General features: G+C 42.5%; 1 protein-coding gene across 4 annotated transcripts in view; it reads left to right on the top strand.

The window, feature by feature from the left end:
• The window catches only part of CRIM1 (cysteine rich transmembrane BMP regulator 1), a 203,263-nt gene that overhangs the window by 71,915 nt on the left and 104,205 nt on the right, over window positions 1-27,143 (top strand). For all 4 annotated transcript variants that reach the window (XM_021087638.1, XM_021087639.1, XM_021087640.1 and 1 more), the window contains 2 exons: window positions 16,101-16,343; window positions 17,353-17,473. In XM_021087638.1, coding sequence (XP_020943297.1) covers window positions 16,101-16,343; window positions 17,353-17,473 — 364 coding nt within the window. The remainder of the gene's footprint in view (window positions 1-16,100; window positions 16,344-17,352; window positions 17,474-27,143) is intronic.

Genomic DNA, 27,143 nt, shown 5'->3' with positions numbered 1-27,143 from the left:
CATGTGGCTGTGGCTGTGGTGTAGACCGCAGCTGTAGCTCTGATTCGACCCCTAGCCTGGGAACCTCCATATGCCATGGGTGCAGCCCTAAGAGACCAAAAAAAAAAAAAAAAAAAGGCCACCTAAGGGATTAAACATACAGAGAATAAGAACGCAACCTAGGATATGTTCATGCAGCATTAGGTTCAGAAGAGCAACTACTGGGGGGGGGATCCTCTTAATTTCACCAGAAATATTGTTGAAAGTGGCTTTTGGATTCATGACTTAAAATTCACTTGAATGATTCAGTCAGCTTTATATGTTTCTGGCAGTTTAAACTTAGGTTGCTTATGTTTAAGTTGTGATTGTAAGTTATTTTCCAGTATTAAAAATAAAAGTCACTTTCTTAATTTCTTAATATTTGCTTCCTATTGACATAATTAAGGATGGCAATTAGACCTCACAGTGCCCTTGGAATTGCTAAGTGAGAAATTCTTCTCCAATTCAAAAGGAGGCTTATTGGCAACAAACTCCGTTGTCCCCAACATTTTCATTAGAGCCTCAGATGAAGAGGAGTCTTCTAAGTGAGTTCTTAAGGGGGCATTGAGGAGGAGGAAAGTGAGGTACAAGGTTATTCCTAAGTAGGAACAGCCATGACTTATGCAAGATTCATTACACAGGAAACAACACAGCAGACCCTTGCGATTCATTGATTTAACATTCACGAATTCAATTATTCATGAAACAATGACCCAGAAGATCCATGACATGTAGTAATTTGTAATTTGAATCAGGTGTGCTTGAAATACCTATGCCGGAGCAGATCACTTAGCTGGTGACAAGCCAACTGCCCAATGTTTTTAGCTCATTATCACATATGAAGGAAGCCATGAACTGGTGAAAATTTTTTTCTTTGTAAAAGAAAATCGGCTGCTAGGGCTAGTGATAAGGACAGATAAAGCATAAAGAGGCCCTAGAAGTAACAGTTTGATTTTTTTTTCCCCAAAAAGTGGATATTTGGGACAAATTTAAAAGCTAGCATGCTGTATTTGGCAATAGATTGAATCTCTGAAATGCATAGTTCAGAAACAAGAGCAATTCCTAGAAATAACTCAGTGTATACACTGGCCAATTTGTAAAACTGCATTTTCTGAGGCACCTGTAATCTGAGGCATCATGTACCAATTAGAGTGTTTGTGAAGATCTTGGGAATTCTCTAGTGGAAAACAAGTTCAATCCCTGGCCTCGCCCAGTGCGTTAAAAGATCTGGCATTGCCATGAGCTGTGGCTTAGGTCACAGACGTGGCTCAGATCTAATGTTGCTGTGGCTCTGGTGTAGGCTGGTGTATCAGGACTGAGACTGAATATCATGAGTTGTGCCTGTCAGTAGGATTTCACTGGGTGCAAATGTCCAGATAAGTCTGATTCACCAAGGAGCAGAACAAGAGCAGAGTAGCACTACTGAAAATGTAAGGAAGCCATGGCATCCTAAAGGGATTTTACAGACAGAAAAGCTTTCAGAGGTGGAAGCTATACCAAGCCAGGCCTTGGAAGCAGATGGCTAGCCTCCACGTGAGGCTTTCTACTATCTTTAATGCTGAAAGACCCTGTCTGATGTTGCCAGCTCCTATAGTCTTAGAGTTTTTTTTCTGGCTGGGCTTCATCTTCTGAAATGAGCTGGGGGAAACTGCCAGAGGTCTAAGTTTCCTGGGGAGTAGATTGTTACAGAGAGGTCCCTATGGTATGGAGCTTGGGTGTTCCTCATGGGAGCTACCTCCCCCCAGGCCCAGGCCCGAGGCCTTTATAGGACAGTAGCTGTGACAGGATGTAGGTCAGGCCTGCCACCCCTCTGATTCCTAGCATATTTGTCCTCCGTTTCTCAGAGGGTGAGGCTCTGCTTGTGTAGGAGTGAAACCTGTCAGCACCTGGGTGGTGGACAGCACCCCAGCCACCCTGAGACCAGAGGTTGCTCTTCTGACCTTTCTTAGCCATTCCACTTATATAGGGTTACTTTGGTTTGGCTTGATTTGTATATTTAGCTGACTTCATGATAAAGGTTTGTGATCAGATTTTTAAGCTAGACTCTAAGCAGTTTTAAGTATTATGGAAGAGATGAATACCAGACTGCAGACCAAAAGATGAGGAAATTAGGGTGATGACTGTGTGTCTTGATGGAGCTGGTATGGGATTCCCCAGGAGACCTGGCTTCTGACCCTGCCGGCCGAGAGACCTGGGCATGGCATTTGGCTCCTTTAGGCCTGTGTTTCTCTGCTTACACATAAGAATTTCAGATGAAGAAAACTTTTCTTCTCCTTTGGCAAGTACGTTCTATGGATAGAACCATCCTTATGCTTTTATGCAAGAGCATATTAATTCCTCTACTCTCTTGCAATTAAACCTTCAATCTCCAACCCATCTTTTTTTCATATCTTATTTGTAGAAAGGATTAGATCTATTTGTTTAAAATTCTGAGTTATAGAACATTTCAAAATAAGCTCAGGCTTTCTGCTTAAAGTTTGTGTGTATGGAAAATCTCTGCTCATTGATAGTTATTTATATCTCCTTGCTTGTATTAAAATATACAAGGTGTCTTGTTCATGATAGTTGATTATTAAATGTTTGTGGAGTTGCTGAATGAGTAAGAATCTTTCTGGTACTTTTAATACCTGGATGTGGATCTTTGGTAAGAGGCACGTGTATTGCATATTTGAGTGTTCCCCAAGTGATTTTTCATAATTTTTTTTTCACTTCATTCTTCAAAGGGCAAGATACTTCCCTTGTTTATACATTTTCCTTTCAAAGGAAACTTATTATAGAGGTTTCTCGTTGTCCTCATGTCCCTATGTCCATTCCCCCTGTTCTTCCATGGATACACAATTTTCACTGCAGATATGGCCACCCAGAATAAAGCCTACATTTCCCAACTCCCTTGCAAGTGGTCCTGGCCAAGCGACTAAGTCCTGGCCGGGTGAAGGGAGCAGAAGCAGCAGTGTAACTTGTCACTCTACGCCCTTGCGAGTTGTGCCTTCCTTCCACTCTTCTCTTTCCCTAGTGCTGGACAAGGGCCAGCACAGCAGGTATTGAAATAGAAGGAACTTAGGTCCTGAGCAACTTTGTGAAGCCCACGCCCATAATACATGTAAGGTTGTTTGCATGGCGATATTTCTTCTACTTAGTGGAGTGTGAACTTGGGAGGGTTGCTCCATCATGAACTGCCATGTTTCCTTTCATTCATTCTGCTTAGACTTATTTATGGGATCCCTGTGTCCTTTGTTGTATCTGAAAATATTTGAAAAGAAGCCATGCCCTTGAAATGTGGGAGCAGCCACAGCCCTCAGCACTATATGCACTTTGGCAGCAGCCCTAACTTCTCTTGCCATCCAGCATGCAGGCCCAGACGTTGTGCCTGCTCCTTCCATGAGCTGCTCTCTGAACTTGACCTCAGGCCTGAGATGGTAGCTCCATGCAGGTTGCCATTTAATAAGGAAGAGGGTGAGATGGTCTGGGACCTCTGTTCTTCAGATCCATCAAGTTCATTCAATAGTATCTCTATCCTCATGTACCTAGAGCCAGCTCTACCACATATCTATGTAGAGACAGAGACAAAGGTAGAGAAGCAGGTTTGCCTAGGGGTGGGGGAGAGGGCGGCTGAGCTTTCAGGAGACTAAAATTTCCAGATAGGTATGGGCTAACGCAGAGGTTCTCAAAGCTTGATCACCTGGACAGCAGTATCAGTAACCTGTGAAATTTGTTAGAAATGCACATTCTCAGGCCTCAACCCAGCTGAACTATGTCAGCAGCCCTGGGGGTGAGGTTCAGTGTTCATGCTCTAAAAAAGCCCTCTCGCATGGTCCAGTGGGAACCAGGTGTCTAAAGGGGGTTGAAAAGCTGAGAGGGGTGGTTACGATGGGCTGTATCCTGTTGAAAGTACTGGTCCAGAGGAAAAGGCCCAGGCGGGCCATGAGGTGAGGAAGCATTCTCTTCAGAGAGAGGAGTAAAAATAATGATGCTCCTGAGAAGAGTCAAAATACTGTAGCTCCTGAATTTGGTACCAGGAGCCCATATGGCCTCCTGCTTCTGGTTCAGGCATATTGTCAGCCAGATGTACAGAAGTGCCTTTGTCTCACCCCATGTACAAAACTCTGCTTCTTAAATCTCCGGTATTTTTGAAGTGAAAAAAGGTGCTGCAAACCCCTGCTGACTGTGATAAATAAGGAAGGCTCTCCAGCCACTTACCTCTCAAACAGGCAGGCTGGGCCCCACCTCACCCTGGAAGAAGGTTTTAAGCCAGGAGCCAAGCCCTTTAATGGTTATGAGGGGTAAAAAAAAAAAAAAAAAGGTAGAATTTCCATGTAAGGGCTACCAAGAATATAAGTGCCTATTTAATAAATTATTTTTTGAAATGCCTTTTCCATTTTGGTAATTGAAGTTTAAAAAATGTTTGGAGTACTATAATTATCATTTCTGGGAAAAAATACACATAGCAGTATTTTTGTTTTTGCTGCAGGTCAAGTTCTAGTTCAGGATGGAAAGTAAACACGTCCCTTTGCTCAGCTGCAGCTCACATATTTGTAGTCTCCGGGTGCCCTCCGGGCGGTCGCAGTGGACGAGGGTTTACGCTGTGGGTACACAAAGAATACAAAGACGGCATAGAAACGTGGGGCCCTTTCAGGGGCTCAGCCCAGAGAATATCTGATTAGAAAGTCGGTGCTGGAGCCGAAGGAATGGTCAGAAAGGCGGAGGAGCCTCCAGAGAAAGTCGTGGGAAGGGAGTGTGGCTGTTCTGAGAGGTGCTGACCACCGGGGTGGTCGGCAGGAAAGAGGCCCCTTCTGACCAGGGAGGGCCTGCAGGCACAGGGGAGGATGTCAGGAGGCCTTGGTTGGGGAGGTACTCACCTTGTCATTCTGGTCACTTTATGAGCAGGGCCCACGACACAACCTGAACACACAGCTAGCAGGGGAAAACTCTCCAGGTAAAACTACCTGCAAGGCAGCTTTCTTCCTTCTCTCCAGAACTAAGACCTGTCTCTCAAAATGTCTTTTTAAAGAAGGAATTCATGAAGGAATGGAGGCTGATGGAGAAACAGCACATGAGCACAGCTTTTAGCATAATAAGATGATGATATGTGTTGAGTCTGCTAAGATACATATGCATGGGGAGATTTATGTCGTATTTGTGTGTTTCCTTTTTTGTTTGTTTGTTTTGTTTTTTTAGGACTGTATCCATAGTACATAGAAGTTCCCAGGCTAGGGGTCCAGTCAGAGCTGCAGCTGCCGGCCTACACCACAGCCACAGCAATGCCAGATCCCCAACCCACTGAGTGAGGCCAGGGATCAAACCAGCACCCTCATGGATACCAGCCGAGTTCGCCACCACTGAGCCACAGCAGGAACTCTATGTTTGTGTGTGTTTCACAGTCATTTTTATTCTTGTCAATAATAACAAACATTTAATGATCACATCTGTGTTACTGTGCCCAGGCTTCATGTTTGACATTAGGTTCAAAGCAAATTGAGAGGGAAAGTGAGCTAATAAGAGTGCTTACGAGTGTCCTGTGTGTGTGTGTACACATACATGTGAGTTTGTGTATTGTATGTTTATACACATACATATAATATGAATTTTTACATTTATGTAATTTATATATAAAATGATATGTCTGTTCTTTTAGTTTACAGACAGTCATGTTGAATAAGGATTTTTATGCCCTGTTTATTAACACATGGGTATACTGAGTATTCTGAGGTCTGACCCCAAACCTAGGCTTTCTAATAATTAATGATATTGATGATAAGGATTGCTATCATTTGGGCATAGCATAGGGATACTTGCAATATTTATTATCTCCTTTGACGCTTGTACCAACCCTGAGGAAACTGACCCAGAGAGGTCAAAAAACTTGCCTGAGATCACACAGCTAGTTGTAGAAGAGCCAAGATTTGAGCATAATTGTTTCTGGCTCTCAGATCTTTGTGGTAAACCGGTAGCTGTACTAACTCCTGCAGAAGAAAGATAAAAAGTAACCTCTGTTAAATGACAAGTGCTTGGTACAAACAAGTAGTTTATCTTCAGTAAAACAGAAATTTAAAAGAAGAGAGGAAGGGGAAGAAAAAAATAAAAGGCCAAACTATTTTTTCAAAGATCTATTTCTGTGTTTTTAGCTGCATGGTTTTTTGTTTCCCCCAGAATGTGCAAACCCTCATGAGAACTACCAGTTGAACAGTAAGAGAGCCTGCTGTTCTTTCTTTGCTCTGCCGTCGTCAGCGGAGACCAGGCAGCCATGTCCTACAGTCCTCTACCTGTGCTTTATTCATCTGTTCTTTATTTTTGGCTGCACCTGCAGTATGGGGCAGTTCACAGGCCAGGGATTGAACCCACATCGCAGTTTGGGGCAGTGCCAAAGCCTTAACACACTGCTGTACTTCCTATCTGCTCTTTATTCTTGATGTGTCACTTTAAGGAACCTCTGAAGACATTAGGTCAGCACAAAATATTTGGAGTCCTTTTGAAGACTTTTGAAATCCATATACCCCTCTGGGACTCAGGAATCCTGTTATTGACAACATCACTGACAGAGCCCTTGGTTTACTGTCCTTGGCTTTTTAAAATCACATAAGGTCACTTTTCCTCCCAGACTGAAGGAAAAAGACAGGCCCCTCCTTTAATCCAACCATCATTTGTTGGTCTTCCTTAAACAAGCAGAGGCCAAGTGCCCGTGGAACCTGATTGCATAGGAAGAGCTAGCTCACTGGCTGGAGTGTGTTCCTAGGAGACACCGTCAGGACCAGATCAGGAACACCAGACCCTTCACTTCACCTCTCTAACATCTGACATGGAGTATATTGCCTCAAATCCCTGTCATGGTTCCACAGAGTAACAGCCAAGGAGCAGTATCCCTTCCTCTGTGGAGGAAGACTAGAAATAAGGAAATCGACCCCCCCCAAAGTCACAGAATCCTTCAGCACAATAGAGGCTTTGTTTGTATTCTATAATGGAAGTTCCCTTCTGTTGACACGCCACCCTGGGGAGTTCTTCGTTTCTAATGTTTATGCCTCTCTGACATTTTCAGGCTGTTATGAAGATTCCCCTTAAGATGTTGCTGAACTGACTGTACAAATTTAGTTCATTTGCATTTTCCTCCTTAGTCATTTTGTCCCATTCTTTAATAATTTTTATTCCTTTTTTGTGGGCTTGTGTTTATGGCAAAAGGGGGCCACAAGGGATTCAGAGAAAGCTATATTTATTAGGTAAAATTAATCTTTCCGAAACCAATCTTCAGTTCTTTGAGCATTTATCCAAACTGTCTTTAGGCCTTATTTTATTAGCAGATTAAAAAAAGTAAGTTCTTTGTTATATTGTGAAAACTTGTTACCAAGTATGAATATATACATGTAATTATTTGACTGGCAAATCCTTCTGGAAGTAAATTGAATATGTGTTCCTAGTGTGGATTAACAGATGATGAAATGTCTGTGGACTCAAAATTCTAATAAACTTTCATAAGCTCTGATTTAAAAACCCCAGAGGATGCTGGAGTTCCCATTGTGGCTCAGTGGCTTAAGAACTGAACAGCATGTCTGTGAGGATGCGGATTTGATCCCTGGCCAAGCTCAAGTGGGTTATGCATCTGGCATTTCTGCAAGCTATGGTGTAGGTTGCAGATGTGGCTTAGATCTGATGTTGCCATGGCTGTGGTGTAGGCCAGCAGCTGTAGCTCCGATTTGACCCCTAGCTGGGGAACTTCCATATGCCACAAGTACAGCCGTAAAAATAAGCTGAAATCCCAGAAGATGCGTAAAGCCATGTTTGGGGTAAGTCTTCCTGCTCCTTACTCCCTCTACCCCAGCACCCACCACTAGATCCTAGAAACCCCCCTCAGCTTTTTTCAGTCCTTCCAGGAAGCTCTGACCTCTTTCAAGAAGATTCTTACCTGGAGGGTTTGTTCAGACACAGACTACCAAGCCCCACCCCCAGAGTTTCTGATTCTGAAGGTCTGATGTGTGCCTTAGAATTGCATCTCTAGTAAGTTCCCAGGAAAAGCTGATATGCTTGATCCATGGACCACTGTTTGAGAACCACCACTCTCAGGCAGTTTGTCTCATCTGAGGAATCTTGCTAAAATGCCGATTCTGATTCAGTAGGCCTGGCCCGGGGGGTCAGTGCTTCTGCAGCTGTAACAGTCTCCCAGCTGACATGCTGATGCTGCTGGTCTAGGGGCCACACTTTGTGTAGCAAGACTAATCAAAAGCATCATTTTCACCCCAATTCAGTAACATCCTGCCTAGAAAATATGTGTGGTCTGGGAGATTCCTAGAGGTACTGTGGGTTCAGCATACCATTTGGACCACTTATGGCAGGCAGAGATCTGGAGGGCTTAATGCTCCTTTGGCGTTTGGCCAGTTGCCGTTTTACCAGGATGTTTGAACATGCCCTTGGTGAAGCTCTCTTGTCAACAGAAAACTTCATTGTAAAGATTCCCATTTTGCTTGGAGGAGTAACACAGTGGTTCTCAGCCCTAATCACACAATAGAATCACCCAGGGAGCTATGGAAACAAACATTAATTTCCAGTCTCCTCCCCCAGAAATTCTGTGGTAAATGATTTGAGGTGGGATCCAGACAGTGGCATTCCTAAAAGCTTTGTAAGTGATCCTAATGCACAGCCAGGATTGAGAACTACCAAGTTCAGAAATCGAAAGTTGCGGTCTTACAGATCATTTAATTATTTTTCTTTACATTGGGCTAATTTATATTCCACTCTGGTGGAAACTAAATTTATTAGGTATTTGAAAACAATTTAATACGGCATGTTTAACAAACCACCGAGGAAAGGCTCTATGTAAATTCCATCGCTGTTAAATCCTAAATTCAGAGTAAAAGAAAGTACTGGGAAAGTACAGCTGGTGTTTCCGAATGAGCTGAAATATGAAATATTTCTGGGACTGTATCAACAAGCCTAATTTTTTCCCCTCGGGGTTATGGTTGTGCGGAACAAGTCTTCATTGCAAAGCTTGCCAAAAAAGGGTATGATAAAATCATGGAATGTGAATGAAAAGAATTCACAGTGTAACTTTAAAGAAGTCAGTCTCTAAATTTAAAAACATAGGGATGACATGTGTCTTGTATTTGTTATAGAAGTCTTCGGAACAAAATAATGCTGGATATAAAAAAGCTCTTTTATGTCTGTACGTCCAAGGAGCAAATGAGATGGGGAGGATAGCCAACCAGAGAGTGACGAGGACACACCCGAAGACCCTGAACCTCTTTATCTTTGTAGATGACCTTTACCCTCTGTATTTGAGCAAAAATGTAGCCATTGACTACATATACAAATACCAGGAAAGCCAAAGTTTCTTTGCCTTCAGCATTGTGGACTAGTATGAAGATTGTGCGTTGGAGGCTCTGCTCTTCCTCTGTGACCTTGGCCAAGTTTCTTAGTTTCTCTGTGCCTACTTGTCTGCTAAGAAGTGTTGCCGATGTCTTTCACATGGGCACGTGAAAGGGTCTAAGCACAGGGTGAGGTATGCTTCTCACATGCAGAAGTTCCCCGGTTGCTTTTGCTGCTCTAGCGTGATCATGAGACGCACATCCTTAATAAGAAACATCATCCATCAAAATATTTTTCTTGTAAGTCTTTACTGGTATTTTCTACCTGCAAATTATGCTAATTCAGATTTCTTCTTAATAATCATGAGAAATATTTTCTACGTGGAGAGTAGGCTTGTTCTTGCCTTGGAACCTTTATTCTTGCTATTCCCTGCATATGGGGACACTCCCCATATGCCCTATGACCTGTCTGCCTTCCTCCTCCTTTCATTCAGGTTTCTACGCAGGTGCCACATCCTCAAGAAAGACCAGCCCTCACCCACCTGGCCCCTGCACTATACCCACAGTGCTGATTCTGCTTCAGAGAATTTATCACCACCTGGCATTACGCTGCCGAGTTCTTTGTTTATTGTGTAACTCCTCTGGAAATGGTAAATCCAGGAAAGCAAGCACGGGCTTTGTTTTATTCCCTGCTCTAAGCCCTGTGCCTTAGAACCCCTGGCATGTGGAAGTCATTCAGTAAATATTTGTTGAATGAATGGGTGAAAGAAGGATTCATGGATTGCATCTCAGCTGATACCATGAGGAGGTCTGTCCCCCAGTACCACGGAGTGGCCCCTGTGATACCCTAGGCTGATGCCATAGCTACCCTGGGACTTTGGATTATAAAGGAGGAAGCCTGTAAGGGGGGGAGATTATCAGAGTGAGGTGTGGGAAAAACAGTGACTGCAGATTCTTCCCTTCTTCATGTTCTGCCCACTAAATTCTGTGATATTAGGTCTAATCTAAATTTAGGGTCCCTTGAAATAGCTCCGTAGTTAGAACTACCACGGATTCTCTCGGAGTCTTGATGGGCTGCTTGTGCGTGTATGTTGTATACATGAGACTTAGGAGAGATTTCAGGAAAGTGCAAGAGTTTCAGCAGCATCGACTTTGTGGTTGCCTACCTAATTTTACTAGTCCACTTTATGCTGCCTCTTTTCCATTAATAAGTGTGCAGCGTACCTGCTGTTATTTTTAAGTGACCATTTTTAGAGATTTTGAAGGAGGAGGAAGGCTTCAGTGTCAGATGTATGAGACGCTACAAAAATTAAATAGATAGAATGAGAATCTGGCAATGTAATTTTTTCTTTCTTTTTTTTTTTCTTGTCCCATTTAGTAGTTTTTCATTTGGCTTTGGTTTTATTTAAATCTGAGTTTAAACAGAAAACCTTTGAATGCATTTGCTACTCACAGATCATGATTGTACTTTTCCTGTTGACATACAGATGTGGAGAAAGTCTGCAACTGGCCAAGATGCAGGTGCACAGGTTAAAGTGACTAAGACTGATACAGACTTGCTGTTGTTACTGTAAAGTCAGTTTAATACCGGGTGTCCCTGTCAATATTTTAAGGGCTGACCTCTTAAAGGGAGATTATTAATATGATGAAACCAGTGTATTTCCCTTAATTACCTCTGTTACACGTGATACTGTCCGTTTAGTCTTTCTATATCTGGGGCAGCTTTTTTTTTTTTTTTTTAAAGATGCCAGTTGCAAAGTGTTGCCAGGGCAACCAGACTGAAAAGCTTGTTAATTAAGTTAAATATGATATATAGATTTGTTAGACACCATAGGGAAAGTGTCAGGAGAGGCTTCTTGTCAAATAGATAAAATTTAAACTTCAGAGGTAATGTCAGAAAATCCTTCTAAATGATAGAAAATACATGGTCTGTAGTTTTCTCTTTATTTTCTCCATAGAAAAGAGAGTAGAAACATAGGTGAACAAATGAAATCTACTGCAAGAATTATTTAAAAACAGGCTGAGAAAGAAGGTATTAGAACAACAATTCCTGATGCTATGGTAACCATAGTTGGGTTTAAGTGACAGGCTGATGACTGGTTGGGGGAAGGGAAGGATGCTGGCTGGGTAAGGGTTCTAGATAATCTATTGAAAGGTGAATAGAGGGTAGAAAGATGAGAAGAATAAAGCTAAGAAGGTTAACAATTACTAAATAAAGATTTAGATCTTAGAAATATAAATTCTTTGAAAGCCTCATTTTACAGTTTGCCAAGTCAGTATAACAGGCTTGAATCTTATACCTGCTAGTCATGAAGTTAATGACACAGCCTTGAAAAATAAAGTTAAAAACTGTTAGAAATACAAGGAGATGTTACTGGTTCATAGTAGGAGACTTTTATATATCCTTCTTGGAAATCAGATAAAAGGTGTAAGGTGTGGGTGAGCTGAATGTCATAAATAAGAACCTTGATTTAATAGATTTGCAAGTTTGTATCCAATAAACAGAAAATACATTTTATTTTCAAATACCCATGTATTTTAAAGTTGGCCATAGGCTGCATATGCATACATGCATGCCAGCAAAACAAAACATAAATTCAAGAAATTAACAGAAGTAGAAAATTACACAGTCTACATTCTCTGGCAGCAAGGCAGGGAAACTATAAATTAAACACAAAAGCAGAGCCAAAAAAAAAAATTTACCTGTACAGAAATTTAGTAGCACTCTTCTAAAAAGTCTTTAGCTAAAGAGATCAAAATTGCATTAGAAATGAGTTACACTGAGAGCAGTACATATCAAAAATTGGGAGTGGGAGGGATCGGGAGCTTGGGCTTACCAGACACAACCTAGAATAGATTTATAAGGAGATCCTGCTGAATAGCATTGAGACCTATGTCTAGATACTCATGTCGCAACAGAAGAAAGGGTGGGGGAAAAAACTGTAACTGCAATGTATACATCTAAGGATGACCTGACCCCCTTGCTGTACAGTGGGAAAATAATAATAAAAAAAAAAAAAAGGGATTTCCCCCCACCCAAAAAAAAGAAAAAAAAATTAGAATATAACCACAGCAGTATTTTATTAAACTATTAAAATCATAAGTAAAATTTTTTGCATTTCTGAGAAATAGTGAAATCAGAGTGAACTAAGCGTTAATCTTAAAACACTAAAGAAAAGCTAGTTAAACAGGAGTTCCCGTTATGGCTCAGTGGTAACGAACGCAACAAGTATCCATGAGGATGCAGGTTCAATCCCTGGCCTTGCTCGGTGGGTTAAGGATCTGGCGTTGCCATGAGCTGTGGTGTAGTTCACAGATGTGGCTTGGATCCCGTGTTGCTGTGGCGTAGGCCGGCAGCTGCAATTTCAGTTTGACCCCTAGCCTGAGAACCTCCATATGCCACAGGTGCAGCCCTAAAAAAAAAGCCAGTTAAACAATCTGAAAGATAAAGAAGGAAGAAATTCAAAAACTTGCAAGAACCCATGAAAACGTAAACCACAAAAAAGAAGGTTTGATCCTTAAAGCCTGAAATGAATTTGAAAATCCAGATAAACTGATGTTTCTTAACTAATATATATTAGTACAGATAATTCTAAAAGAGTAGAATACCTGAATAATCCAGTAACCAAAGAGGAAATCTGTCCTGTTCTCCTTTTAAAAAAAACATACCAAGTTGAGGTAGTTTCATAAGTGGGTTGTATGAAAACATCAAAGAATAGGTAATTCTTGTGTTACTTTAACTGCGTTATAGCAGAGAAAGAGGTAGAATGATAAACAGCTCATTGAAAAAGTTAGTGTAACTCTAAAACTGCATGAGGCCAGCACACACATGCACAAAAAAAGAGAGCTACAGGCTAATATTACTCAAGCCTATCAATTTAATACTCTTAAAATGTTAGAAAGTCAAATCCAGCTGGATCTTTAGAAACAGGGTTTACTCTAAGGACACGAAAATGGTTTAAAAAGTACTAATTGATTATAATAGTAAATTGAAAAGCCAGTATGAATCTTCAGAAAAGCTGAAAAAAAACACTTAATAACGTCTAATCCTCATTTTTTTTTTTTGTCTTTTGTTGTTGTTATTGTTGTTGCTATTTCTTGGGCCGCTCCCGCGGCATATGGAGGTTCCCAGGCTAGGGGTGCAATCGGAGCTGTAGCCACTGGCCTACGCCAGAGCCACAGCAACACGGGATCCGAGCCGCGTCTGCAACCTACACCACAGCTCACGGCAACGCTGGATCGTTAACCCACTGAGCAAGGGCAGGGATCGAACCCGCAACCTCATGGTTCCTAGTCGGATTCGTTAACCACTGCGCCACGACGGGAACTCCTAATCCTCATTTTTAACATTTCTTAAATAACTTCAGACTATGGTTCACACAAAGTCTGGTAACCTATGTGTATTACTAATGCAAGCCTTAAGAAATAAATCTCTCAAGGCTTGAGCTGCAGAGTACACATCAGTAGGTCATAGTGTTGGGACTGTTAAAAGAAAATTGAAGGGCAGAATAACTAGGAAGATCTACTAAGTTAAGTTTGAATGAAAACATGTTTTATTGAAACATATATTTGAAAAGTATGACTACATATACCACGTATCTTGCAGAATAAGAATGTAATAGAATATGATAAAATAATTATAGTACATTAGCAAGAGTAGAAATTAAGTGCTATTTGAAATTAAAGTCATAACACTCTTATTATGAGACCATTTGTTTGTGTTTGCCAGTTAAGTCATCTCCTATGTCCCCATACAGCCAAGATTCACATTCTCCTCTTTGGATCTTTTGATTAGTTCTGCCCACATTGATGGGGATCCAGGAGTATAATTCCTCTTCACCTAAATTATGTTCTCTTCTTTTTTTTTTTTTTTTTTTTTTTTTTTTTTTTTTTTTGTCTTTTTGCCTTTTCTTGGGCCGCTCCAGTGGCATGTGGAGTTTCCCAGGCTAGGGGTCGAATCGGAGCTGTAGCCACTGGCCTACGCCAGAGCCACAGCAACACAGGATCCGAGCCGTGCCTGCAACCTACGCCACAGCTCATGGCAACGCCGTGAACTCCTATGTTCTCTTCTTGAAAGGCAGTTGCTTGGGGTTGTAATATGAAAATTGGGGGTGTGCATCCTCTGTACATCCTGCTGCAACCACACTGGCCTCTTGCTCTTCTTAGGACCCGTGCAGGAGTGCTGTTCCCTCTGCTGGGGTGCTCTTTCTCAGACATCTCCATGGCGCACCCCCACCCCTTCACATCTGTGCAGACGTCAGCTTCCCAGTGATGCCTGTTTCAACCAAATTGTAACTGCTCCCCCGCCCCCTTCTTCCATGCACTCTAATTCCCCCGGCTCTGTCCCCCCCCCACCACAGGACTTATTGCCCTCTCCTACTATATATAGTTTGCTTATTTATGATGTCTGTTGTTTATTTTATGTCCCCCTCCATTGCATTGTAAACTGTATGAGGGCAGGGATCTATGTTTTCCTTGTGGTATATTCAAAGCTGTTGGAACAGCGGGTGCTCAATAAATATTTTTGAATAGATTTACTTGAACTACAAGTATGAAGGCCCTTCTCTATCTTTTGATTAAATAAGAAATAGACAAAGAAGATGGGCAGTGAAGTGAAAGATAGAACAGTTAAGGTAGAAAATGACCCAGGTACACTTTGTTTTGGAAGTAGATCTTCTTTTGTGATATAAAAGAACTGGAAGTGAGAAGGTCTGGATTCTCACTTCAGTTTTACCACTGAGTTTAGATCACTTGAATTCTTGGGCTTCAGGTTCTTTATCTACAAAACAAATTAAAGTTTTTAGTTTAGAAGGCTAAAGTAGCAGACTGCTTACATCTAACCCTGCTTTGTGATTCTTTGTGGGTTTTTCTTTAGGAAAAAGCAGAGCTTACCCTAGTACGACATGACATTATTTTCACCCAACGCTTTCTGAACTCTTTCCTCCCCAGAAGGTCATAGGACGATGATGATGAGCTTTTGGTTTACTTCAGGCATTTCTTCAGGGGCCTGATGTTGCTGTAGGTTTCTTAAAAGCTTAAACCAAGAAACCGAGCTGTGGGCTGGGACTCCAAAAGCTAGGGCTTTGCTTGATTTATTTTGCTTATCTCGAAAACGGAAGTGCAGCAATAGGTCAGTGACATAATTTTGGAGAAAGGAGAATGAGGTACATTTGATGGATCTCTGCTAGGGATAGAAACACACCAGATGTCAGTTAGGGAAATCACATGAGGATTTGGCTTCTTATCCATCATGCTAAGCTTCCACATCATAGAATTAATATCATCTTAAGACATTCATCTCAAAATTCAGAGCTTGGAGGTCAAGGTCCTCCTTGTTGATTGTCATGCACCTGTCTCCAGTCTTCGAAGTAGCCGTTAGTTCTTGATGGATCTGTTTTGGTGTTACGCTGTTTTCAAAGAATAGTCCTTAGAACTCCTTTTAACCTTAAAGATCTTTCCATTGGTCAGTGACTCCGTTCCGTTTTCGGGTTCTCCACGTCACATAGGCATCTTCCCTTCGCCTTTCTTCATCGGTCCATGTACTGGACATGGACTGTTCAACACAGGCGAGGGGACGGGACGATGGAGGCAAAGGCAGTTTCCACCTCTTGTTCAGGCATCAGGACAGGTCTCTGGAGCAATTTCCAAGGGAGCCTCGGCTGAGTTTGCGGGTCTCGGCAGATTCCTCTCCTCTCCTCTCTCGTTGGTCAGTACTTCCTCAGGACCACCGAGCTTCTGAGGAAGCGGCCCCATGATGCCCCTGGGCCTGTGCTAAACTCTTTCTCTCCCATTTAGAAGAGAAGCCAGACTGCTCCAAGGCCCGCTGTGAAGTCCAGTTCTCTCCACGTTGTCCTGAAGACTCCGTTCTGATCGAGGGCTACGCTCCCCCCGGGGAGTGCTGCCCCCTCCCCAGCCGCTGCGTGTGTGACCCCGCGGGCTGTCTGCGGAAAGTCTGCCAGCCGGGATACCTGAACATACTTGTGTCCAAAGCCTCAGGGAAGCCGGGAGAGTGTTGTGACCTCTATGAGTGCAAACCAGGTATGCAGGGGCGTGGTCCCGGCAGCCTTGCTGCCCTGCATCAGAGGGTAGCTGCCCCCCCATCCCACCCCCACCATGTGGGCCACTGCAAGCCTTCTCCTTTGGGCTAATGGCAGCCTGACTTCTGCCTTCCAGTCAGAGTACCAGATAATCTGCTGGTACATAAACACCTTCAGACAGAGACCCTGTCTTCTCTTCTCTTCATCTTTTTTTCTTTCAAAGTATGTGTGATGGGGGACAGTAGGGTTAAAATTTATGGCACTGTGGCTGCCTGCGTCATCCCCTTAGAGAAGGCCATTGCCCTCGTTTGCAGATATATTTGTCACTTTAAAGTATTACATTTAAAAACAATCATCATACATAAAGCAGAAAGTTATTTTTAGAGAAATATATGCATCAAAATGCCAGACATTTAATAATGAAATAGCCTCAATCTTTCTCCTTATCAGCTCCCCACCATCCGTCCTTTGACTTTAGAGCATGTGCTAAGTCATCTTTGACTATTTGCCACATTTGTTTTTTTGTCATATCCCAGCTGTCTCTTGCTTTAGATTATTTCTAACATCCTTGTTCTTGTGACTGCATTTCTAATGTGGTCTGTGAGTAGGTCTGGACTATAGTGACTTCCTCTTTGAGAGTTTCTAAACATTGGTCAGATTTTTTTTTTTTAACTGCTACATGAACGCTCAAACCAAGCAGTCCCTTGTTCATTTCTTGAACTGTTCTATCAGAATTGCTTCTGGCTGACTGTCTCCATCTACAGAACCACCATCGGTTTAACTCTCTCTGCATCTTTATCATAACTCTTTGGTGTCTCGTACCTTGCTTTTCTTGCATAGAAGTTTTGGGTCATAAAGTTCTCTAATGTTGACTGAAATGAAAATGCTAGTGCTAAGACAGGGTTCCAGGAAGCAAGGAAAATGCAAGTATTTAAAAAGCCAGTGTTTCATTTGGGAACTCAAAGTGCAAGTAAATGTAACAGTGAGTGGTGCCTGTGTTTGCCCCTCAGTTTTCAGCGTGGACTGCAGCACTGTGGAGTGCCCCTCCGTTCAACAGGCCGTGTGCCCCCTGGATAGCTACGAAACTCAAGTCAGACTCACAGCGGATGGTTGCTGCACCCTGCCAACAAGGTCGGTCTATCATCTGTTGATTATCAAGTTTTCCTCCTCTGTCTTGTGTGTTAGCATCACCAAAGGCACAGTTGCAAGCAGGCAGTCTCTTTTCCCCACATGCCAGGGAACCCTCCCATCCTCCTCTTTCTGTGGAGGAATCACTGAGCTGTTGCTGTAACTTGATATTTCCATGTATCGTTCCTAGGGTCAGGGCCAGGTATCCTTCGGTTAGGGTGCCTGAGCACCTTTGCAGGCTGGCAACTAAACAGGCAGCTCGCCCCTGCCCCCCTCCCACCACATGTAGCCAGGGAGGCAGCAGGCAGTGAGGTATCGATCCCCAATGGGTATGTCATCTGCTCCTCCACAGTGAGTCTTACAGGTGCTTAACCATTGAGTCCGGTGGGGTGAAACACTGCCTGAGCCATGGCATTTTTTGTTGTTGTTGTCTTTTTAGGGCCACACCTGCGGCATATGGAGGTTCCCAGGCTAGGGGTCGAGTCGGAGCTGTAGCTGCTGGCCTGTGCCACAGCAACAAGGGATCTGAGCCACATCTTCGACCTACACCACTGAACGAGGTCAGGGATCGAACCTGTGTCCTCATGGATGCTAGTCAGATTCGTTTTCGCTGAGTCCACAACAGGAACTCCCTTGGTGTTTGCAATCACATATCTACCCAGACCTATCACTTGCCAAGGCAACAAGGAGTTTAAATTCCTGTATAGCTTTCTGGAGTAAGGAACACCTCTTTGGCTTGGTGGGGAGAAAGCTGCTGTCATTTTAGTCAGAGTAGCAGGACATCCCCTTAATCCTACAGGACCAGGCTTGCTCCCGCACTCAAGGGTCTCCAGGCCTTGTCCCAGATAGTCTTCAGAGCAGCACCACGGAGCTGGCACTTTGTGCTTTGCTTTGAGGAAAGCCCATGCTTGGACACACGGGGTTTACCTTGTTTCCCTGGCTGAGGTGCCCTCCCTCCTCCCTGTCAGGTCCTCTCCTCCATCTTTCCCAAGTCATGATTTTGACTAAGTCATCTCATTTCTTTCAACTTTTGCTACCCAGAGTTAACATGGTGCCTTGCTTAACTCCATACATATCTAACCTCCATCTCCCTCAGTACCAGTGCCCGGCATTGAGCATCTGTGTTTGTTGCATGAGTAATTGTGATCATAAAAATGATTTGCTAAGATAGGAATATAGATGGTCTGTAGTTAAGGTATCAGTTATTTATCCATTATTGGAGTAGACATCCAGAGTTTGTTCCAATAATTACTTTTTTCATCTTTCTTCTCTTAAAATACATTAATTCTGTGGCGTTTCCTGGCCTTTGTCCTGTCAGAAGCTGTCGGATTCTCTCAGACATATTTTGCATAACTTGCCCTGTCCTTTATGCTATATCATAAACAGATGTGAAGATTTTTGTGAAGGTAACATACAGTGGCGCAGCACTTTCTTATGACATTACGGTGTGATAATTTATGTAAAGATTCTTGCAAGGGTTGAAGTATTGTGCAAACATAAGGTATTTCTCATCAGTGAAGGGGGAAAATGGAGCATTACTAACAGTGACAGATGTCCCTTCAAGGCCTTCATGAAAAGGAAGGTGGCACATGATTTGAGAGTACCTAATTAATCAACACTAAACCAGTTGTCAATTCACAAGACCTTTAGAGAGGAAAAGGGGTAATTCTCAATTCACTGTTAAAAGTGTAATGCCCCGCCCTCTGCATGTAGGAGGCACCGTAGGCTATTTTTTCAGTCACTCTAGAGGACTGAAATGGATAGAAGCCACAGGAAGACATATTGAATGTCAGTTTAAGAGAAAAAAATCCTCACAACTAATGATGTTCAGTCTTGAACTGAGCTGTTTCCTAAGATAAACAGAGCTCCCTGGGGCTAGAGAGACTTCTTTCTGTCTGGATGGCCACCTTCCAGGAATGCTTAGAAGCATTGCCTTGGGAAGGAGGTTCAAGTAGATGCCTTCCGTTTTATCCCCAAACTTCTGTGAGTCTTGTAAACATAAACCTTAGGGTGGTTATTATGGCATTGACCTAATTTTGACTTTGACCTTCAGAACCAAGGAATGGTCAGTTAAGGGTTCCTCTAACAAACACGTTGGAAACATGGAGAAGCAAGCCATTCAGAATCCCATGGTAAATTATTTGCAGGGAAGGGATACGTTCTCACAGCTCTTTGGTTTCCTGTATTTTAAATAGTCAGTGACCCTTCCTCTCCTGCTGCCCCTTCTCCATATACATCCTGTGTTCCCACCTGAACTAGCCGCATACCCCCACCTCCCAAGCTCTCTCAGGCTTTGGGCCTTTGCATTTGTGGTGGGCCCTTCCCTTCTACTAGCTTCTCCTCTTTCAAGACGACATTTCCTTCTCTTTGAAGTGCTTTTCAGTCTTCAGCCTCTAAAGATGCCGTAGGTGTCTCTCTGCTCCCTTGTAATTTAATTCCCATGTATCACTTTATCATAGCACTTTTCACAATGCATTGGAATCATTGTGGTTTTTTTTTTGGGGGGGGGGCAATCTTCTCTACCCTGTGTGCTTCTCAAGGAAAGGAAGTATTTTATAGCCTCCAGTGCATTGAACTGAACTTGATGTAAAATGTCAACCTATGTGTATTGATGAATGAATGAACGAACAGGCCCACTATTGGCCATGATGTTGTATATGTTGAAGAAGAGAAAAATTATCTTCCTGCCATTGTGTGGTAATACTATTCCTTGTCTCACTATAAAACCCTTGCAATTTTCCCCTCAACCCCCTTCTCTTTGGCCAATTGCAGAAACCCTGCCCTCCAAGCATAGGTTCACCTCTCCAAGCATGAGATGCCTTTATCTCTCCATTCTACTTTCATTTTATAGTATTATTCATCCTGCAGTACCCCCAATTAAATTCCACTTTATCCACAAGGTCTTTGTTCTTCAACCAACACCCATCTCGCTCCCTAGGTACTTCCAATATATCCTGTCCATGTTGCCAACTAATCATATACTTCCTTGCATTGTTTTATAACTGTTAACGTGGGTAAAGTCTTGTCTCAACTAAAGGACGTTGCTACAGGTCAGGAATTGTGCCTTCTTTCTTTTCCTCTTGCTATGCATCAGTTCTGAATGCATCAGGAAATGCAGGATATATTCAGACTATGACTTAACCTAGTTGAGCATATGAAATGGGTTCCCACTTATTAAAGAGGATGACAGGTCATACTTTGACAAAAGAATAAAAACCCAGTCATGTGAAAGCCGAAATAAAACGAGACCCTAACATGTAGTAATAGTGGCAAAATGTTAAAAAGAAAAACTGTATAATTTTATCTCCTTGTGTGTGATCCATGTCAGAGGTTTTCTCTCTGAGACCATGATTGGGTATAAAGAAGAGCATTTTAGGATGTGCAGAACCCTGTTATGATTGCGTGTCCTTTTCTAGCATATTTATAAAGAGCAGTGTTAACTTAGAGCTATTTGAAATCAAAACTGATTATGTGGAGAATTCAGGGGGCAAAGGGTAAAGCATCAGAAACTTTAGAAGTAAAGGTTTACTTTAGGATTAGGTGGAGGTCACAGCCCCTTTCTTTGTAAGGATTTATTATACCTGCATAAACTAAAAAAGGAGTTTGTGGACATTTTGCCCTTCATCTTAAAGAATTAAATTCTTCCCTACTTGTTTCCATCCATTGGAATTGCCATTTGCAGCGAGACTGTGTCACCCATCGAGGCCCCTAACTGCCCTATTTCAGAGTGAGCACCTGCTCACTTTGTGAATTTTCTTTTGGGTTGCCTGTTTTCAGTCCATTTATTCATTCAGTTATTCATTCGTCGAACATGAGCTGAGCTCTTCCACGTGAGAGACACTTCCCTCTAGATGACCTTGTCATGCATGGGTCTTTCTTTCCACTTCCATCCACCCACCTCTGCCCTTTCCGAGTATAGATTGGTCCTTTGCTCCTCGCTGCATCTCTGCTTTTCCTTAATGGCCCATCCTTCATTGTCCCCTCTTTTCTCTTGAACTTCATCCTGTTTAGACAGCCTTCTTCTGTGTGATATAATTAACTTGTCACCATGTTTAATTCTTTCTTCCCTCAGCTTGCTTTAGGTTTCCAAGCACCCTGCCGTTTCTCTTCATCCTTTTCTCTTCTGTTGGTGCTAGACTATGCTGTGAGGTATATGGCAGCTCATCACACCTATCAGGAGGTAGTAAAAAGGAGTGAGACTTAGTAGCTCTGGGCTTTAAACTGGGGCTGCACCCTGCATGATGCCAAAAAGGAAAAATGGGACTCTCCATGGGGCTCAGGACACCTTATGGTCTTTGTAAGACCTTTCGTGAATGTGTGCATACCAGTGCCTCCATGCAAAAGGAAAGTAACCAAGAGAAAGTTATGTCCAATGCCTTGATCCCAATGATGTATTTGCAGGAAGGAAAACCAAAGTCTTTAAGTAACATGTAGGTGGCAGTAACAAAGACATTTTAACTTGTAATGTGCCTTGCTGTTTACAAAGCTTTTTTTTCACTTTGGCTGCTCTTATTTGTCATCTTTGTGACTCCAGGAGGAATTTATAGCTAAGAAAACAGGTAGAGAGTAAGTGACTTGTGCAGAATCACAAATGTTCTTTGGTACAAGAGACAGAGCAGGTCCAGGTCTTCCACCCAGGTTCTTTACTTCAAAGCCCTGTATGTTCCACTACATTTTTAAAGCAGTGTTTTATTGGTGTTTTTAATTCCAAGAAATAAATCAATGAATATGAATGTATATCTCACCATCACCTTTGTTTGTATCAGCATATTAACACAATATACGAATGTTTCAGTTACTCATTGCTGTGTATAAGCCACCCCCAAAAGTAGTTGCTTAAGACAACAAAGATGTATTATCTCTCATGCCTCAGCGTGTTAACCGGCTGATTCTTCACTTGTCTGCTGGCGGGTCCCCTGGGGCCAGATGGTCTAAGGTGGCATCACTCACATGTCTGGGAACTTGGCTGGAAGGGCCTGTTGCCCTCTGTGTGGTCCTTCACCTTGGCTGCTCCATAGTTGGTAGAAGCGAGGGAAGAAGCAGCAGAGCCTTCAAAGAGACCGAGAACTTGGAAGTCACACAGCATGACCTCCATCACGTTCTGTTGGTCAGAGCCATTCACAGTGGGGCCGGGGATTCCACCTCTTGCTGGGAGAAACTGCAGAGAGTCTTGTGAGCGTTTTTAATCCATCATAACATACATGTCACCAAAATAAGTGCCCTTAGGTTTCATTTCCTGAGTGTAGAAAGTTGGCGGAGTGCTTCAGCTCTGTGACCTTTTTTGCAAAGACTGATGTCCTTCTGGCCCTGGAGCTCTTTTCCTGCTTCTCCTTTTACTTGCCAGAGAGACATTCACCTGGGAGTGGATACATGATTTAGGAGCCTCTGAGCACCACCCCAGCCTTAAGCATCATTTAGTAGACCATTTTTTTTTAACTCCTTATGGAATGTTATGCCTACCTAGTTAAACTTGGCTTTTCTCTCATCACACAATAGGGAATGCTATTTTTGGATGCCACAAGATCTGCCTGCTAAAACCAGGTTAATTTAAAAAACAAAAACAAACAAACAAAAAAACTTTCAAAGATATGCATAATAATTCCCCTCTGGAGTTCCCACTGTGCTTAAAGTAGGTTAAGGATCAGGCATTGTCTCTGCAGTGGCATGGGTTTGATCCCTAGCCCGGTGCACTGGGTTAAGGATCCAGCATTGCAGCAGCTGTGGCCATAGGTTCACAGCTGTGGCTGGAATTCTTTCCCTGGCGCAGGAACTTCCATATGCCACAGGTGAGGACAGAAAAAGAGCATAATAATCATAATTTCTCTCTGTAATGGCTGGTCATGCTGTGGTCATCTGAGAGAAATGGAGCCACCAGACGTGGTCGGAGGGCAAATCCTGCCTCTGTGCATCCCAGCCCTGTGTTGGCCCCCTGGCTGTTTCTCAGGAAGAGAGTTCCCTGATGACACATGTTTTTTCTCTACACGCCTCACTCTCTGCTGTCCCCAATGTATGTGCCTCATTTTACAGTTTTCTCTTTGCTTCTGTAATGTTTCACCAGTCTTTTTATTTTTTAAAGTTTAAAATTTTTTTTCTGTTATAGTTGATTTACAGTGTTCTGTTGATTTCTACTCTACAGCAAATGACCCAGTCATACACACACACACACACACACACACACACACACACACACACACACACACACACACTTTTTCTCACATTATCACCAGTCTTTTTAGATACAAGTGTACAGGAGAGGGATTAACTAATGAAAATTCTAAAATGTAGTACCTCTACTGTATTCCCTTTCACTGTTAAGTCAAACAAGCTTTTCAGTACCCTTATGCCTTTTGATTTATTATGTAGCTATTCTTATATTTTTATTGAGAAGATGAACCGTTGCTCATTCTAAATTTATTTTTTAATGAGTTTTGTTCCAAACTTTTTGTTCTGAAACATTCTGATCGATTTCTGTCTCTAAATATGCATGTCTTAATAGTTACTGAGAAAAATCAAATGCAGTTATTTTGAGGTGGAAATAAATTAAGTCATTGTTTATAATGTTCAAAAACTTAAAATAGGGCTTCTCCTGGGTTGTGTGCAGTGTATCAAGCCAGGTTCCCAAGCTCCCTCCTGGCTCCAGCCTCACTCTGACTAAAGGGTCTGATTCTTTTCCAGAACCTATATCCGGAACATTTATATCTCTTGCTTTCTGAGACTCTTTACCAAAAATCCTCATTTATTTTTAAATCAAGGTTTGAAGCATTTTCAACTTTTTTTCTTCGTCCAAAGTAATTAAAAATTTTAGATTATCTGTTAGCTCAAATGTTGACTAATATATGGTTTTGGTTTTCACTAAAAGGTTTAGTAGAACGTCTTGAGCCAGTTAGATTCTGAGTAGAGTTCACTGAAAATGTGGCTGAGCCTGAATCCCAGCGCTCCCACCCGCAGGAGGCAGGTTGTGTGGCTCTCCCATTTCAGGAAGGGTCCTGCCTGCTGAGCGGCAGAGCCACTCCTTGTGAACACAGATCACCAGATAGCACCATCCTGTGGCCTGAGCTCACTCTCCACCGGCCCCTCTCCTGCCCCACCACGCAGGAGACCTAACATTCTACATCCTATACTTTTTGTGTTATAGTCTGTGAGCAAATGTGTATGTGTGAGTAGACCCTTCAGCCGCTAAAGAGTATTCCTCCACCCATCACCTGGTGCCATGCAGAGGGGGCTGGATGCTCAGTGCTAGCATCCAGGTCCACTTCCGCATGAATCTGGACAAGCCTCTCACATCAGCCAGGTCTGTTTTCTTACCTGTGAGAGAAGGAGGGGAGGAAGGATTTGATGATCTCAAAAGTAACTTCCGCCTTTAAATTCTGTGACTTTAAAAATTCCCAAACTCTTTGAAAGGGGAAAAATGCCCCAATCTGCTGGTGATTAAGAGACTCCTGGGAAAGAAAGAAGGAAATTTTTAGAAAATCCCAGGACTCAGAATAGGAGAGATATATATGGTTTACATCCTGATAGGAAGGGGATAAAGTCCAAAGAAAGTCACAAAAGAAGTACAAATACTCTCTTAAAAAAAAAAGGCAAAATGAAATGAATTTTTAGTCTAATAATTTTATTAGAGTAACAGTTTAAACCAGGATAATCAGAACTGGTTGAACTGTGAAAGCTGAGTGATAATCCAACAAAATAGATGCCTCTTGGTTAATGGCTAGTTGAATATTGCTCGTTCCTTTTTTTTCTTTTTTTTTTTTTAACATCTATAAATAGATAGTCCCTTATATAGCAGGAGCAGAGACTGTCTGGTCAAAGGCTGAATCCATAAGATAAGGATTTACTCTATTAAACTGCTTTCTAATAGGATGTGGCTATCTCTGCCTGTCAGCCTGCCTTGATGGGAGTGTCGTGGGGAGGGGTGATGCGTACCCCGGTACTCGCTGGCATGCACTCCATCGGCCTGTGCACGGCTGCCGGCTGGCTCCCACACCATACTTGTACCTCTTTGTCCTCAGTGACTGCTACCTTACTTTCCTTAAGGTGAAATCTTTGTCTTCCCCGTCACTCCTCTTTATCCAGCTTCTCCATATTTTTCTTTATTTCACACTAACTTGTATACACACACAGACACGAAGCATTATGTTTGTGGAAGACTTTTAGATTTTCTATTCCTTATTTTATGATTGGACGATTTCTTTCTAAGTTTCAAAAAAAAACCCGAAGTCTACTGAGTTCAATTCCTTTTCCCTTCTGTGAGCCTCAGTTTTATTTCTGTCGTGTAAGACATTGACCTTAGACGACAATTTGCCATGCATACCTTGTCATATCATAACAGCTCCCAAAACTGTAATTCTAGGAAGGGAAATAAGGTAAAAGTAAGGATGCCCGATCTTCGCTGTATCAGTAAGATGCATCGGATATGCAGCCCATGACCAGAACAACGGCCATGAATTCACTTTTCTTTTACCACAACACCTAGAGAGTCATACTCTGAGGTTGAAAACTCAGGATGCTTAGTTCTCATTCCTCCCGATTCCTTTGTGCTCTCAAGAAAATTTGTCTTGTTGGTATATGTTATATTGTGACAGTGGAGTCCTAGCCAAGTGCTCCACTAAATTCTTATGACTAAATGTAGATATTTTAAAAAGAAGCTCTCCAGGGTTTCAGAATTTACCGCCCTAAATTGACTCATCCTGGATGAAGCCAGCAGAATGGAATCTTTGGCAGGTTGTCCATTCCCTTCAAAAGCACTTGAGTTGAGTCAAAATTAATCTAACCACAAAGCTCCAGTGAGTGAAAGCAAGGTGCAGATTTGAAAATGCTCAGTTAAATAGCAAAGACTCATTGAGGACCTCGTGGAAGACAGCGAACGCTGGGCTTGGTGTGAGGTTTGGTGATGAAGAAGATAAGGCACCCAACACCTTACAGATGCCATTTCTGCCAGTCCCAGAAAACTTTCAGACCTTTGGAAGGTAATAAGGAAATACACACGCGCAGAGTAATCTGCCTTCCAGAAAGGAAGCGATTAATAGACTGGCTTTCTACCAAATAATGAAAACTGTGTTTAAGAAAAAGTGATGAAGTAACAGGCAAGCTTTAAATCCACACTGAGAAATCGAAGACCTCAAAAAGCACACACCCATATAGAATCACTGATGATCATTTTTCATATCCCTCCGTGTCTGCCTGTGGCTTCAAAGCGTGGTATCTGCAGGTCCCATCTTACAGAGAATTCCCATCTTACTCCTCTGCTCTGTTAATGTCTGCTTCTGAGTAGCAGTTTTGGAGGACAGTGTTGAGCCCTTTAACTGTCCCTTCGGTGTTACACTTCGATGTGGGTGGTTAAGCTTTCCAGAGTTCCCTGATCAAGTCTGGTGTCCAGAGCCTCTGCCTGTCGTTCTGCTGGTTGACGCCTTTAGGAGGGTGATAGGGGGCAGGAGTGGTAGGCTGGAGGATTGCACGAGAGTCAGGAACACGCAGGACAGAGCTGTCATCACAGGCACACCAGCACAGACAGACATGGAGGTCAAACCCCAGACTTCCTGCAGGTGGCTTGGAAATGGCAGGTTTCTTCTCAAAGCTCAGGGAGCCCTCTGTAGTTGTTCTTTGAGACAATGTTAAGTTCTTTACATCATCAAATAACATTTATTGTAGATCCTTATGCTTTTAAGACTGTGCT

This window comes from Sus scrofa, chromosome 3 (genome assembly GCF_000003025.6).
Source record: "Sus scrofa isolate TJ Tabasco breed Duroc chromosome 3, Sscrofa11.1, whole genome shotgun sequence".
Classification (NCBI taxonomy): Eukaryota; Metazoa; Chordata; class Mammalia; order Artiodactyla; family Suidae; genus Sus; species Sus scrofa.
Note: the sequence above shows the minus strand (reverse complement) of the source record. Positions and strands in the feature narration are given on the sequence as shown.